This window comes from Heterodontus francisci, chromosome 1 (genome assembly GCF_036365525.1).
Source record: "Heterodontus francisci isolate sHetFra1 chromosome 1, sHetFra1.hap1, whole genome shotgun sequence".
Taxonomy (NCBI): domain Eukaryota; kingdom Metazoa; phylum Chordata; class Chondrichthyes; order Heterodontiformes; family Heterodontidae; genus Heterodontus; species Heterodontus francisci.
Window position 1 is genome coordinate 121,049,403 of NC_090371.1, and position 14,932 is coordinate 121,064,334.

A 14,932-nucleotide genomic window follows, 5' to 3' on the forward strand; every position below is an offset into this window, starting at 1 on the left:
ACAAGATGCACTGCAGCAATGCACCAAGGCTCCTTAGACAGCACCTTCCAAACCCGCGACCTCTACCAACTAGAAGGACAAGGACAGCAAATACATGGGAACACCACCACCTGCAAGTTCCCCTCAAAGTCACACACCATCCTGACTTGGAACTATATCGCCATTCCTTCACTGTCGCTGGGCCAAATTCCTGGAACTCCCTTCCTAACAGCACTGTGGGTGTACCTACCCCACATGGACTGCAGCGGTTCAAGAAGGCAGCTCACCACCACCTCCTCAAGGGCAATTAGGGATGGGCAATAAATGCTGGCCTGGCCAGTTACGCCTCCATTCCATGAATGAATAAAAATAAAAGTGCCAAGCAGCGACCATTTCCAACAAGCATCTAACTATCACCCTTTCAATGGCATTACCATCACTGAGAATTAATAGCCTAGGAAGCTGCACTGCAGAAAAATGAGACCAAGATTTGAAATGGAATTGAAACCAAAGACGGTGGGCTGAATTTTACGAGTGTACTGCAGTTTGTGGCGACGCACTTTGATGGCGGCGTGCATCCCGCGTGGATGCGCTGTCCCTGAGCCCCCGTGATATTACGCACTGGGGCTGATTTAAATAGAGGGGGCAGAGCTGTCGCCCCGGTGACGTAGAGGGGGTGCCCGCTGTGTCCTGGCAATGGCGTCTGACGCCACTGTGCAGGCACCAGTGCCATTTTTAAAGGGCTTCAAGCCCTGACCGCTGATTTACAATTTTAAAGAGACCATCAATTCAAATGTTAATAAAATCATTAAATGCAACATGAAGGCGCTACTTCGACCACCACCCCCCCCCCTAATGGTCACAAAATAATTTTATTTCCCTCTCCCCTCCGAAAAACTTTTACTGACAGTCCCGACTTTTAAACTCCAAACTTTTCACTCTTTGCCCTTTCCCACCATCCCCACAGCCAATAAAAAATGTTTTCCTTGGTCCTCCCCCCACCCGAAAATTTTATTACTCCCCCCTCCCGCCAGGTTCTCGTCTCGGAACTCCTTATGGAGTTCCGAAGGCGCGCGAGCTGCGTTTTGTGGTGGTAAAATTGGCGTGGGACAGCTGCCATCTGCAGGCAAGTTTATTTGCATATCATTTTGGTTGATTTAAATATGCAGATGAAAGGCCCTCCACCAGGCAGTGGAGGGGCTGCACTGAGGTCGCCCCGCCGCCAGATATATGCGGTGGGTCCTTCTTGACGTTGCACTTCGAGGTGGGCCTCTCCCCACAGAATTTTACCAGTCCCACCCCGCGACCCGCAGCATCGAGGGGCTGGTAAAATTCAGCCCAGTAAGTCTGTTCTCAGCTAAGAGTTTTTGAAAATATAACTTATAATTTTTGCAGTTTGAGCCACTTAAAAGCAAGATAATGCAGGTAACAGATGTTAATTTTAATGAGGACTGGCCTGTAACATCTGAATCTACTGCACTGATGCCAATTTGCAGTTTATTTAGAAAGCAAGGTAATTTGTTCTACAAGCATGTTTGGAACTAAAACTGATTTTCGACAATAATCATTAGTATTCTAACTATATTACATAGCTTGAATGTAATTTCCATCCATTCAAAATTCTAATAAGGCATTTTTTCCAATCATGTTCTGGATTCTAAATCGATCAACCAGCTAATTTTGTAATCAAATACTGTATCCATGAATTAAATACTTAATAGAACTCTTGGATACATTCATAAAATATCACTGTCTCCTACCAAAAGCTTATATGAAAGGGCATTAAAATTCCATTGACTCAACTGGATTACTTTCAGCAATCGCTAAATAAAGAAATAACTAATTGAATAAATTAAAGGCAAAAAAGATGGATTTCTTTCTGTTTTACTATTACAATGTCACAATTCTTCTGTCAGCAGGATCTGATGAAGATATTAATGTGTGCACAATACCAAAATGTGTTCAGTTGGCTGAAAGACAAGTCAATCAATTGGCTGAATAACTTAGATAATTTTTTAGAGAATGATCAGTCTTACTCTGTTCAAAACTTACATTAAGAATCCAGCTCTAAGTAAGAAAATACGTTGTTATGGTTAACAACAAGCAAATGTACTAGGTTTCTGATCATCTTTTATCACTTGCACTTGAGTGTCAGCAGTGGCTCAGTTGGTAGCACTCTTGCCTCTGAGTCACAAGGTTCCAGGTTCAAAGTCCCACTCCAGGACTTGAAGACAAAAATCAAAACTGACACTCCAGTGCAGTACTGAGGGAGCGCTCGCTGTCAGAGGTGCCATCTTTCAGATGAGCTGCTCAGTCAGGCCTCTCAGGTGAGCGTAAAAGATCCGATGGCACTGTTTCGAAAAAGAGCAGTGGAGTTATCCCCTGTGTCCTGGCCAATATTTATCCTTCAATCAACATCACAAGAACTGATTATCTGGTCATTATTAAATTGCTGTTTGTGGGATCTTGATGTGCACAAATTAACTGCTGAATTTTCCTACATTACAACAGTGACTACACTTCAAAAGTACTTAATTGGCTGTAAAGAGTAAAACGTCTGGTGGTTGTGAAAAGTGCTCTATAAATGCAAGTCTTGCTTTTACTTCTTACCTTGGCAACCATTAAGCTCTCTATTCTTGCCACCTCATTGATGTAGCTATGCACTCTTGATTTGAATTCATCCTTTTCATGCAAAGCTTGTTCTAGTTCATTGTTGATTGCCTAGGATGAAAATTTGTGGAGGGTACCAGTAAGCTCCTTATTAATTTAGTATAATATACACATAATTACTAAACTACTTATTAAAGACAAAAAGCAAAATAATCACAATTATCATAGGTTATACTTTCTGCTTACTGTATTTACCATTTCTAAAGCAAAAATATTGAATAGAATGCTTTGTTGATGGCATCAGACTATGGTCCCATTTCATCTGTACCTAAAGTAACTTCCACAAGGTGCTCTGGGTACTAATTGTTTCAAATGTTGAACTTACCTTGATTACATTATTGTATCCAACAAGATATTCAACAAGGAAACTTCAGATACCATTAATGCCACACTGCATCTCTAAACAGGCAAGTGCAAAATCATATGCCATTATAATATTTAAAATCCCAGTGCAAGTCCTGACTCCTGAAATTTATTAAATCATCGTACTTTAGATTCCCTGGTTGTGCATATTAGAGCATTCCGGCTTATACTGAAACTTAGGAGCACCATTCTGCAGTTGAAGACAGATGTGCATTGTAATGTGTAAATTACACAGAGGAACTCAGTGTTAGAATAGTTGGAATATCCAGTTTTTCTTTGTTAGCCATAACATGGCCCATACACACCAGCACATTATCTCAAGAAAGCTCTGAGCATAACTTTGTCCCTCCATAACATGTAACGTTAATAATTGTTTCATAATAAAATAATGCATCACCACTTCATGACTTAAGTTTTGTCAGGTAAGCCACAAGAAACAATACGCATCTTGACTTGGCAAAAGACAACAGAAGTTGTCGCGCTCCATAAAATGATCAAGTTCAACATGATCAGGAATTCAGAAATACTAAGGACAGGGACCCAGGTATATACAATTTAAAACAGGTTAATTTCCAAGAAATATTAAGCATCTTCATTGTCTTTCCCGTTTCCTGGATTACAACAGTGACTACACTTCAAAAAGTACTTCATTGACTGTAAAGCGCTTTGAGATGTCTGGTGGTCATGTAAGGGGCCATATAAATGCAGGTCTGTCTTTCTTACAGAATAGTGTCATCAAGGTGACTCCAAAATCTGAAACAATTGGTACTTAGAGCAAATTGATTTTGGAAAGGGGTGGGGGGGGGGGGGGGGTTGGGGAAAGGGGTGGGGGGGGGGCATTTACTAAACCACATTTCAAAGAAAGACCTTGCATTTATATAGCTTCTTTCATACCCTCAGGATGCCCCAAAGTGCTTCACAGCCTATGAGGAGCTTTTAAAGTGGACTCACTGTTGTTAATGTAGAATAACACAGTTGCCAATTTGCACACATGAAGGTCCTACAAACAATGAGATAAATTACCAGCTAATCTATTTTCATTACATTTATTAAGGGATAAATATTGGCCTGGACACTAGAACTCATCTGCTCTTCTTCGAATATTGTCATGGGATCTGAAAGGACAGTTAAGGCCTCGGTTTAATGCAACATCCGAAAGATGAAGCCTCAGACAATGCAGCCCTCCCTCAGGACTATATTGAAATGTCACCTTAGATTATGTGCTGATCTCTGCAGTGTGGCGTGAACCCATGACCTTCTGACTCAGATGTAAGAGTGCTCCAACTCAGCCAAGGCTGACACATAGGAGCCAAGGCTGACACATAGGAGCCAAAGCTACTGTTATAGAAGCCAAGTGCAACATCTTTAAAGGCAGGATAATACGCAGCATATAAGGTAAGTTTATTCCTTGGATCAGCATGCGTAGACGAAACAAGTGTGAATAAATGGATTAACAAATTAATAAAAGTGAAATGAGGAGAAAGAACCTATACAAATCCTGCAGGGGACTAAAGAAGAGGTTTACTTGGATGAATGTAGAAACATACTGAAATATGTTAAAAGATAGTAAAAAAGTCAAAGGGGACTTTGAAAAAAAGCATAAAACACAAAAGAACGAAATGTCTTTATTTTAACAGTAAAGAGTAATCAGGGAAGAGGTAAGAACTTTAAAAGAGGAACACAAAATAACTCAGGCATTGAATGACTTCCCTCCAAGTATTCACTGAGGAAAATGAACAACAGGCCCACCCCAAATAGCGCAGAGTTCAAAATTTAAATATAAAAGAATTGAAATCCTACACAAGCTACAAAAGACAACAAACAAATCCTCAGGAGTACACGATCTGCACTACTGTGAAAGACAAGACAGATTTGTGAGGCATTGATACTCATTAAGCAGAAGTCAATGATGGCGGTAGATTGGAAACAGGCTCACGTGTGCCTATTTTCAAAAAGGGTAACAAAGCAGGTGCAGGCAATGATAGAGCCATTTGTCTTTCTTCAATACTGTATAAAATAGTGGAATTGATTAGAAGTATACTTGAGGATTACTTGAGGCAAAATAGTTGGGATCAGGACTGCTCTACCTGAAACTGATGAAAGCTGATTCCATAAATATTTTTAAAAGGGAGTTGGAAAAGTACTCGAGGATGAAGAACTTATAGGGTTACGAACAAAGAAATGGGGATGAGAGACTAAGCACGACTGCGAAGAGCTAGCTCAGGTACAATGGGCCGATTGGCCTTTTTCTATGCTGTACGTTCCTATGATTCTATGAAATTGACTACAGCTGATTGGACAGAGCTGTTAATGGATAAAAGTACAGATTAACAGTGGAAGGTGTTCAAAGAATACACAGAACAGTGGTGAGAGACAAAGAACAGCGGTGAGAGACAAAGAACAGTGGTGAGAGACAAAGAACAGTGAATGGATGCAAAGAAAGTAGTAAGAGCTGTAGAATTGGAACATGAGAAAAAACCTGGGAGGGAAATCAAGGATAACACCAAAGGTTTTTACAAAGATATTCATATTCAGAGAAAGGGGGTAGTTAAGGGTAATGTGGGCCCCTTAAAGACAGACATAGGTGATACTGTAATTGAAAATAAGGAAAAGCTGACTTGAATAATTAATTTGTATTATTGTATAGGAAGAGGTTAAAGTACCAGAGATACAAAGAAAACTAAAAATATCACAGGATTTTATTTATATGGACTTCTAGAAGGCATTTCATTAGGTTCCACACAAGAGACCATTGGGAAAAATCGAAGTGCATGGAATTGGAGGCAACCTATTAACATGGGTAGGGAATTGGTTAGGAGGCAGAAGACAGAGAATAGGGATAATGGATACATACTCTAATTGGCAGGATGCGACTAATGGTGTCCAATGGGATCTGTACTGTGGCCTCAGCTTTGCACTATAGTTATAAAAATATTTTCTAATTGGTGAGGGGACTGGAATACATAGGGTTTCAAGTTATGCTACAGGGATCAAGGGATATGGGGAGAAAGCGAGAACAGGGTACTGAGTAAGACAATCAGCCATGATCTTATTTGAATGGTGGAGCAGGCCCAAAGGGCCGAATGGCCTATTCCTCCTATTTTCTATGTTTCTATGTATAAAACTTTGGTTAGACTGCATCTGGAATATTGCATTTATTTCTGGTCACCGCACCTCAGAAGAGATATATAGCAGGGCAGATTCACCAGAAGTTTATTATTATGCATTCAACCATGGGATGCAGATGTCACTGATAAGGCCAGCATTTACTGCCCATCCCTAATTGCTCTTGATAAAGTGGTGGCGAGCAGTTTTCTGTACTGAACTGTAGGCTCTTTCTAGATGAATGAGCAAAGTGGGCCCAAATGGCCTCCGTCATTTGTATTCATTTTTGGTCTTATGCAACAGCAGTTCTGCACTAACAGATCAGCACCTTGGTGGGCTTTTGTGCAGAACACATTTGGAATAACTTTGAATTTGGCATCTTTTTAACTGAGATTTTCATGCTGCATTGATACCAAACAATTGGAAGTATTAAGTCAATTTTGGAAAAAAAATGCAAATATTTTATCACTTTGCATGGCTATCTAGGCATTTGCATGAAATGCAAAGATTACACTGTATATCACAATTAAGAACTCAAAGTAGAATGAATTCAGAAATGTATCAAGCAATGTTTTTACTAAATCAAAGTGCAAATGCAGTTTTGTATGATGAAAGAGCATTTCTGTATAACAAGTACGATAAAGGAGGTACAATTTGTACTTGATTAAATATTTAAATAAATCATGTATATTACCTGATTTTCCCTCGTCATTTGAGCCAAGTCATCTTGCAAACAACGGTTTTCTTTAAAAGCATCATCTCGAGACTGTTCTAATTCCTCCGACTCCTTATGAATGGCATCCAGTTGTCGACGTAAGGAATTTATTTCCCGGTCTCTGTTACTTAGAGTGTCGTTCAAAAGACTGATTATTAAAAAGAGTTAAAAAAAAATTAATATATCAAGTTTAAAAAATACAAGTTTGTACATCAATTCTGTTGTGTTAATCATTGTACTTACTCTAGTGCAGATTCTAGTTCAGTCACTGTAATCTTCATATTAGTTATGGCCTTTTCCTATAAAAGGAGAAAACACTAATTGTATCGGTCACTTCTATGAGCAAAGGAAAACAAGACGCATCATTAGTACACCAGTAGTGTTCAAATTCACTCTTAACTTCACTCTGTGGAAAAAGGAACTTTTTTTTTGTCCTTATTCTATTCTTGTGCCTTAATAGTAACATGGATGGGAGAAGTTTTGACTGAAAGATTTATCCTATACATAACCTAATGAGGATCCAAAACTGCAATTTGGTTTTGTGACTGCACCAACTTTCTTGGGAAGGGAATGAATAATCTATGTTTTAAATTTGGCACCAAAATCATGGTTTCACACTAGAAGTTACGGCACAGGAGACCACTCAGCCTACCATGTTTGTGCTAGATCTTTGCTGCAGCAATCTAAAATGAATCCCACAGCCTATTTTTTCCCCATTGCCTTGTATTTCTTTCTCTTCCAAATGTAAGTACATTGTACTTTTAAAAGTGGATATTCTCTGCTTCATCTATCCTCTGCATAAGAATGGTCAATGAGAACATTTTAAAGATGAGATCCAAACACATCTATATTTCCCAATGCAGAGATAAGGATAACTTCAACTATTCTGTTCCCTCATGCACTGTCTGAAGTGGCAACAGATCATGTTATTACTGTTGACTTGTGAAAAGGCAACAATGAAATGGAGAAGTTGGATTAACAAAGCAGAACATAAAGCAAGATGATTTCAGCGCTGGGGATGCGCATAATGCTTCCACGCTCAATCATTTACCCAATGGTAAGTGGACACCTCAGAAATTCTGCAATGTTAAAGACAAGAATGGGTATACATGTACAGTTTCAGCTTACTGTAGTCTCTTGGGAAGCCAGCCACTTTCCCTTGCATACCACTACTAGAATAAATGTTCACATTCCATCTCCTTTCTGCAGCACCTATTGCTTGACCAGAATGTTAAGCTGTTGAAGCAACTGCTAATTTAGTTTTACTTAAATGGCCAGAGAGTATGGGAAGGTGCAGCTGATTCTGGACACCTTCACTAATTCTGTAATGCCAAGATTAAACTCCCTCACCCCTTCTCTCACAAGGACCTCAGGGCTATTTGGACTTCTAGTGTCGCTAAATGTCTCCATCATTCTTTTTAATCAAAAATTAAAATATTTTCAACATTGCAGGACTATTCAAAGCCCACATAATAAAAACAGAAAATGCAGGAAATATTCAGCAGGTCAGGCAGCATCTGTGGAGAGAGTATCAGAGTTATGTTTCATGTCGATGACTTTTCACCAGAACCCACAATTCTGCAGTTAGTCATCAAAGGCTAAGGTTGGAATTTTAAAAACATAGTGCCTGCCTAAACAATAGGGCCTGTATTGGGTCAGGATTCCGTTGGACTTTTCAATGGACCTACCTGATGTCTGGGGCAGTGGCGGACCTGAAAGGAACAGGGCTGAAAACCTATAAAGAGCAGGGCTCGAGGCCCTTCACCTACCTGATGTCCGGGGTGGCAGCGGACCTAAAAGGCCCAGGGCTGAAAAGCTATAAATAAAGAGCAGGGCTCGAAGCCCTTCACCAACCTGATGTACGGGGCGGCGGCAGACCTAAAAGATACAGGGCTGAAAACCTATAAATAAAGAGCGGGGCACAAGGCCCTTCACCAACCTGACGTCCGGGGTGGCGGCGGACTCGCTGACTGTTTCTGCACAATCTGTTTGGATTTAGTAAAAAAAAAGTGACATCACTGAAATTCTGTGCCTCTGGAGAATGCACTGACAGTCATGACCGGAATGTCATGGCAAACTCAGCTGTGCTGGGATGGAGAAAAAGGGACAAGAGGACAATCGTGGTGGGGGATTTTATGGTTAGACGAACAGATAAGCATTTCTGTGGTCACAGATGTGATTCCAGGATGGTATGTTGCTTCCCTGGTGCTTGGGTCTTGGATATCACTGAGCGGCTACAAAGTATTCTGGAGGGTGAGGGTGCACAGCCGGAGGTCGTGGTCCACGTTGGTACCAATGACATAGGTAGAAAGAGGTCCTGCAAAAAGAATTTAGGGAGCTAGGCAGCAGATTAAAAAGTAGGACCTCAAAGGTTGTAATCTTTGGGTTTCTTCTGATGCCACGGGCTAGTGAGTATATGAATAGGAGGTTAGAGCAGATGAATGCATGGTTGGGGAGATAGTGCAGGAGGGAGGGCTTTAGATTCTTGGATCACTGGGCCTGTTTCTGGCGAAGGTGGTATCTGTATGAGATGGACATGTTGCACCTGAATCAGAATAGGACCAGCATCCTTGCTGGGAGGTTTGCTAGTGCTGTTGGGGGGGGGGGGTTTAAACTAATTTGGGAGGGGGTTGGGATACAGAGTGGAAGCACAGTAGGGGGTGATGTACAATCAAATATAAATGTGAAGCTATGTCAGTCCGGAGGTCAGAGTAAATGTAGACCTGTTAAGGCTCAGGCAAATAATGCAAGGCTGGATTGTATCTATTTTAATGCAAAGAGTCTTACTAGTAAGGGCATTGATTAACACATGGGAATATGATATTATTCCTATGACTGAGACATGGTTGAGGGAAGGGCAGGACTGGCAGCTTAATATCCCAGAATATAGAATCTTCAGACGTGATAGGGGTGGGGGTAAAAGAGGAGGTCGCATTGCACTGTTGATTAAAGAAACAATTACTGCAGTCAGGAGGGATGATATCTTAGAAGGGTCCTCTAATGAGGCCATATGGGTAGAACTTAAAAACAAAAAGGGGGCTATTACTTGGCTGGGAGTGTACTGCAGGCGTCCAGTCAGGCAGTGGTAGAGGAGCAGATATGTAAGCAAATCTCAGAGAAGTGCAATAATAATAGGGTGATAATAGTAGGGGATTTCAACTTCCCCTATATTAGAGGGGATAGTATTAGTGCAAAAAGCTTAAAGGGGGTGGAATTCTTCAAGTGCATTCAGGAGAGCTTTTTGAGCCAGCAAGTAGAGAGTCCTACAAGAGGAAGGGCAGTACTGGACTTAATCCTAGGGAATGAAGCCGGACAAGTGGTAGAAGTGGCTTTGGGGGAGCATTTCGGGGATAGTGACCATAACTCTGTAAGATTTAAGGTTGTTATGGAAAAGGACATAGAGAGACCGGAAATAAGAGTACTGAATTAAGAGGGCTCAAAGGGGTCATGAAATATCTTTAGCAAACAGGGTTAAGGAAAATCCCAAAGCCTTTTATTCATATATAAGGAGCAAGAGGGTAACTAGAGAAAGGATTGGCCCACTCAAGGACAAAGGAGGAAAGTTATGCGTGGAGTCAGAGAAAATGGGTGAGATTCTAAACGAGTACTTTGCATCGGTATTCACCGAGGAGAGGGACATGAAGGATGTTGAAGTTAGGAACAGATGTTTGATTACTCTAGGTCAAGTCGGCATAAGGATGGAGGAAGTGTTGGGTATTCTAAAAGGCATTAAGGTGGACAAGTCCCCAGGTCCGGATGGGATCTATCCCAGGTTACTGAGGGAAGCGAGAGAGGAAATAGCTGGGGCCTTAACAGATATCTTTGCAGCATCCTTAAACACGGGTGAGGTCCCGGAGGACTGGAGAATTGCTAATGTTGTCCCCTTGTTTAAGAAGGGTAGCAGGGATAATCCAGGTAATTATAGACCGGTGAGCCTGATGTCAGTGGTAGGGAAGCTGCTGGAGAAGATACTGAGGGATAGGATCTATTCCCATTTGGAAGAAAATGGGCTTATCAGTGATAGGCAACATGGTTTTGTGCAGGGAAGGTCATGTCTTACCAACTTAATAGAATTCTTTGACGAAGTGACAAGTTGATTGATGAGGGAAGGGCTGTAGATGTCATATACATGGACTTCAGTAAGGTGCTTAATAAGGTTCCCCATGGTAGGGTGATGGAGAAAGTGAAGGCGCATGGGGTCCAAGGTGTACTAGCTAGATGGATAAAGAACTGGCTGGGCAACAGGAGACAGAGAGTAGCAGTGGAAGGGAGTTTCTCAAAATGGAGACGTGTGACCAGTGGTGTTCCACAGGGATCCGTGCTGGGACCACTGTTGTTTGTGATATACATAAATGATTTGGAGGAAAGTATAGGTGGTCTGATTAGCAAGTTTGCAGACGACACTAAGATTGGTGGAGTAGCAGATAGTGAAGGGGACTGTCAGAGAATACAGCAGAATATAGATAGACTGGAGAGTTGGGCAGAGAAATGGCAGATGGAGTTCAATCAGGGCAAATGCGAGGTGATGCATTTTGGAAGATCCAATTCAAGAGTGAAGTATACAGTAAATGGAAAAGTCCTGGGGAAAATTGATGTACAGAGAGATTTGGGTGTTCAGGTCCATTGTTTCCTGAAGGTGGCAACGCAGGTCAATAGAGTGGTCAAGAAGGTATGCTTTCCTTCATCGGACGGGGTATTGAATACAAGAGTTGGCAGGTCATGTTACAGTTGTATAGGACTTTGGTTCGGCCACATTTGGAATACTACGTGCAGTTCTGGTCGCCACATTACCAAAAGGATGTGGATGCTTTGGAGAGGGTGCAGAGGAGGTTCACCAGGATGTTGCCTGGTACGGAGGGCGCTAGCTATGAAGAGAGGTTGAGTAGATTAGGATTATTTTCATTAGAAAGACGGAGGTTGAGGGGGGACCTGATTGAGGTGTACAAAATCATGAGAGGTATAGACAGGTTGGATAGCAAGAAGCTTTTTCCCCAGAGTGGGGGATTCAATTACTAGGGGTCACAAGTTCAAAGTGAGAGGGGAAAAGTTTAGGGGGGATATGCGTGGAAAGTTCTTTACACAGAGGGTGGTGGGTGCCTGGAACGCGTTGCCAGCGGAGGTGGTAGACGCGGGCACGATAGCGTCTTTTAAGATGTATCTAGACAGATAGATGAATGGGCAGGAAGTAAAGAGATACAGACCCTTAGAAAATAGGCGTCATGTTTAGATAGAGGATCTGGATCGGTGCAGGCTTGGAGGGCCGAAGGGCCTGTTCCTGTGCTGTAATTTTCTTTCTTCTTTGTTCTTTGAATTGGGGAAGGCAGATTTCAATATGATAAAACAGGATCTGGCCAAAGTGAACTGGGAGCAGCTTCTTATAGGAAAGTCTACATCAGACCAGTGGGAGCCATTTAGAAGGGAAATTGTGAGGGTTCAAGTGCAGCATGTTTCTGTAAAGGTGAAGAGTAGGACCAACAGGTCAAGGGAACCCTGGATGTCAAGGGATATAGAGGATTGGATAAGGAAAAGAAGGAGGTGTATGGCAGATTCAGAGTGCTGGAAACAGCGGAGGCCCTAGAGAAGTATAGAATGTGTAGGGGAGTACTTAAAAAATTAATTAGGACAGCAAAGAGGGGGCATGAAAAATCACTGGCAGACCAGATAAAGGAAAATCCCAAGGCGTTTTATAAATATGTTAGGGGCAAGAGGATAAACAGGAAAAAAGTTGGGCCCATTAGGGATCAAAGAGGCAAAGTGTGTCTGGAGCCGGAGGACATAAGTGAGGTTTTGAACGATTACTTTTCATCTGTGTTCACTATGGAGAGGGATGATGTAGGTGTACTGATCAGGGAAGGGGACTGTGATATACTTGATCAAATTAGCATTGAAAAGGAGGAAGTATTAGCTGTATTAGTGGGCTTAAAGCTGGATAATGCCCAGATGAGATGTATCCCAGGCTGCTATGTGAGGCAAGGGAGGAGATAGCGGGGGCTCTGACACAAATTTTCAGATCCTCTCTGGCCACAGGAGAGGTACCAGAGATTTGAGGACAGCGAATGTGGTACCATTATTCAAGAAGGGTGGCAGGGATAAACCAGGTAATTACAGGCCGGTGAGTCTAACATCAGTGTAAGGGAAATTATTGGAATAACTTCAGAGAGACAGGATTAATCTCCACTTGGAAAGGCAGGGATTAGTCAGGGATAGTAAACATGGCTTTGTCAGGGGGAGATCATATCTAACAAATTTGATTGAATTTTTCAAGGAGGTGACTAGATGTGGAGATGAGGGTAAAGCAGTTGATGTCGTCTACATGGACTTCAGTAAGACTTTTGATAAGGTCCCGCATGGGAGATTAGTTAAGAAAGTAAAAGCCCATGGGATCAAGGGTAATTTGGCAAATTGGATTCAAAATTGGCTTAGTGGCAGAGGGTGATTGTAGAGGGTTGTTTCTGCGAGTGGAAGCCTGTGACCAGTGGCGTACCGCAGGGATCGGTACTGGGACCCTTACTGTTTGTAGTCATAGAGTCGTACAGCGTAGAAACAGGCCCTTCGGCCCACCGCGTCCATGCTGACCATAATGCCTATCTATACTAATCCCACCTGCCTGCATTAATTCCATATCCGTCTATGTCTTGCTCATTCAAGTACCTGTCCAGATGCCTCTTAAATGTTGCTACTGTTCCTGCCTCCACCACCTCCTCTGGCAGCTCATTCCAGATACCCACTATTCTTTGTGTGAAAAATCTACCCCTTTGATCCCCTTTAAACCTCCTCCCTCTCACCTTAAATCTATGCCCTCTAGTTTTAGTCACCCCTACCATGGGAAACAGACTCTGGCTATCTACACCTCTCATAATTTTATATACCTCTATCATGTCCACTCTCAGCCTCCTTCGCTCCAGGGATGACAGACCCATCCTATCCAATCTCTCTTTATAACTCAAGCCCTTGGTAACATCCTTGTGAATCTTTTCTGCACCCTCTCTAGCTTAATCACATCTTTCCTGTAGTGCAGCGACCAGAACTGCACACAGTACTCCAAATGCGGCCAAACCAATGTTATGTACAACTGTAACATGACGTCCCAACTCTTGTATTCAATGCCACGGCCGATGAAGGTAAGCATGCCATACGCCTTCTTCACCATCCTGTCTACCTGTGTTGCCACTTTCAGGGAACTATGTACTTGCACCCCAAGGTCTCTCTGCTCAACACTCCCCAGGGCCCTGCCATTCACTGTATATGTCCTGCCCTGGTTTAACTTCCCAAAATGTATCACTTTGCACTTGTCTGCGTTAAATTCCATTTGCCAATCCCTTGCCCATTTTCCCAGTTGATCTATAACCTTAGACAACTTTCTTCCCTGTCCACTATGCGACCAATTCTGGTGTCATCTGCAAACTTACTAATCATGTCCCCTACATCCTCATCCAAGTCATTAACATATATGACAAACAACAGAGGACCCAGCACCGATCCCTGCGGCATACCACTGGTCACTGGCCTCCAATCTGAAAAACAACCCTCCACCACCACCCTCTGCCTCTCATCACCAAGCCAATTTTGTATCCAGCTTTGCTGTGGCTCTTGAACTAAGCCATAGCATTAGCATCCCGCATCGAGGTTCCCCAACCCATCAGAGGGCGGTTGGGATCACGTGCTGGAACTGTCAAAGGAATGATTTCTAATTAAAAGGGACCATGGCATAGGTTACATGGATTTTCGAGGCTGCAGCAACCAGAGGAATAAAGAAAAGACCTGGGAAGGCTGTTTCCCAGGTTTCTCACTCTTACCTAGAGGTCCTGATGCGTGATCTGCATGACAGCAGCGAGGTGATCTTTCCCAAGAATAGGAGGAAGAAGACAACCTCTCCAACCAAGCAGGTGTGAATGGAAGTAACCAAGGTCATCAGCAGCAGAAGTATGGTCCCTCCAACCTGAAGACAGTGCACCAAGAGGATCCAGGACCTCGGGAGGATGGGAAAGGCGAGTGGCAGAATGTTTTCAGTTGCCAAGTCCCACACTCTTAACTTGCCCAGTATTCTCCTGGATAGCATTACTGAAAACATGTCAAGCACTCAAAGCACTCTCTGAGAAG

The 14,932-nt window shown here is 42.5% G+C and overlaps 1 protein-coding gene across 4 annotated transcripts in view; it reads right to left on the bottom strand.

The window, feature by feature from the left end:
* The window catches only part of cep135 (centrosomal protein 135), a 213,324-nt gene that overhangs the window by 21,647 nt on the left and 176,745 nt on the right, over positions 1-14,932 (bottom strand). For all 4 annotated transcript variants that reach the window (XM_068035035.1, XM_068035028.1, XM_068035029.1 and 1 more), the window contains 3 exons: positions 7,076-7,131; positions 6,812-6,980; positions 2,590-2,700 (listed from right to left, as the gene is read on the bottom strand). In XM_068035035.1, the coding sequence (XP_067891136.1) occupies positions 2,590-2,700; positions 6,812-6,980; positions 7,076-7,131 (336 nt within the window). The remainder of the gene's footprint in view (positions 1-2,589; positions 2,701-6,811; positions 6,981-7,075; positions 7,132-14,932) is intronic.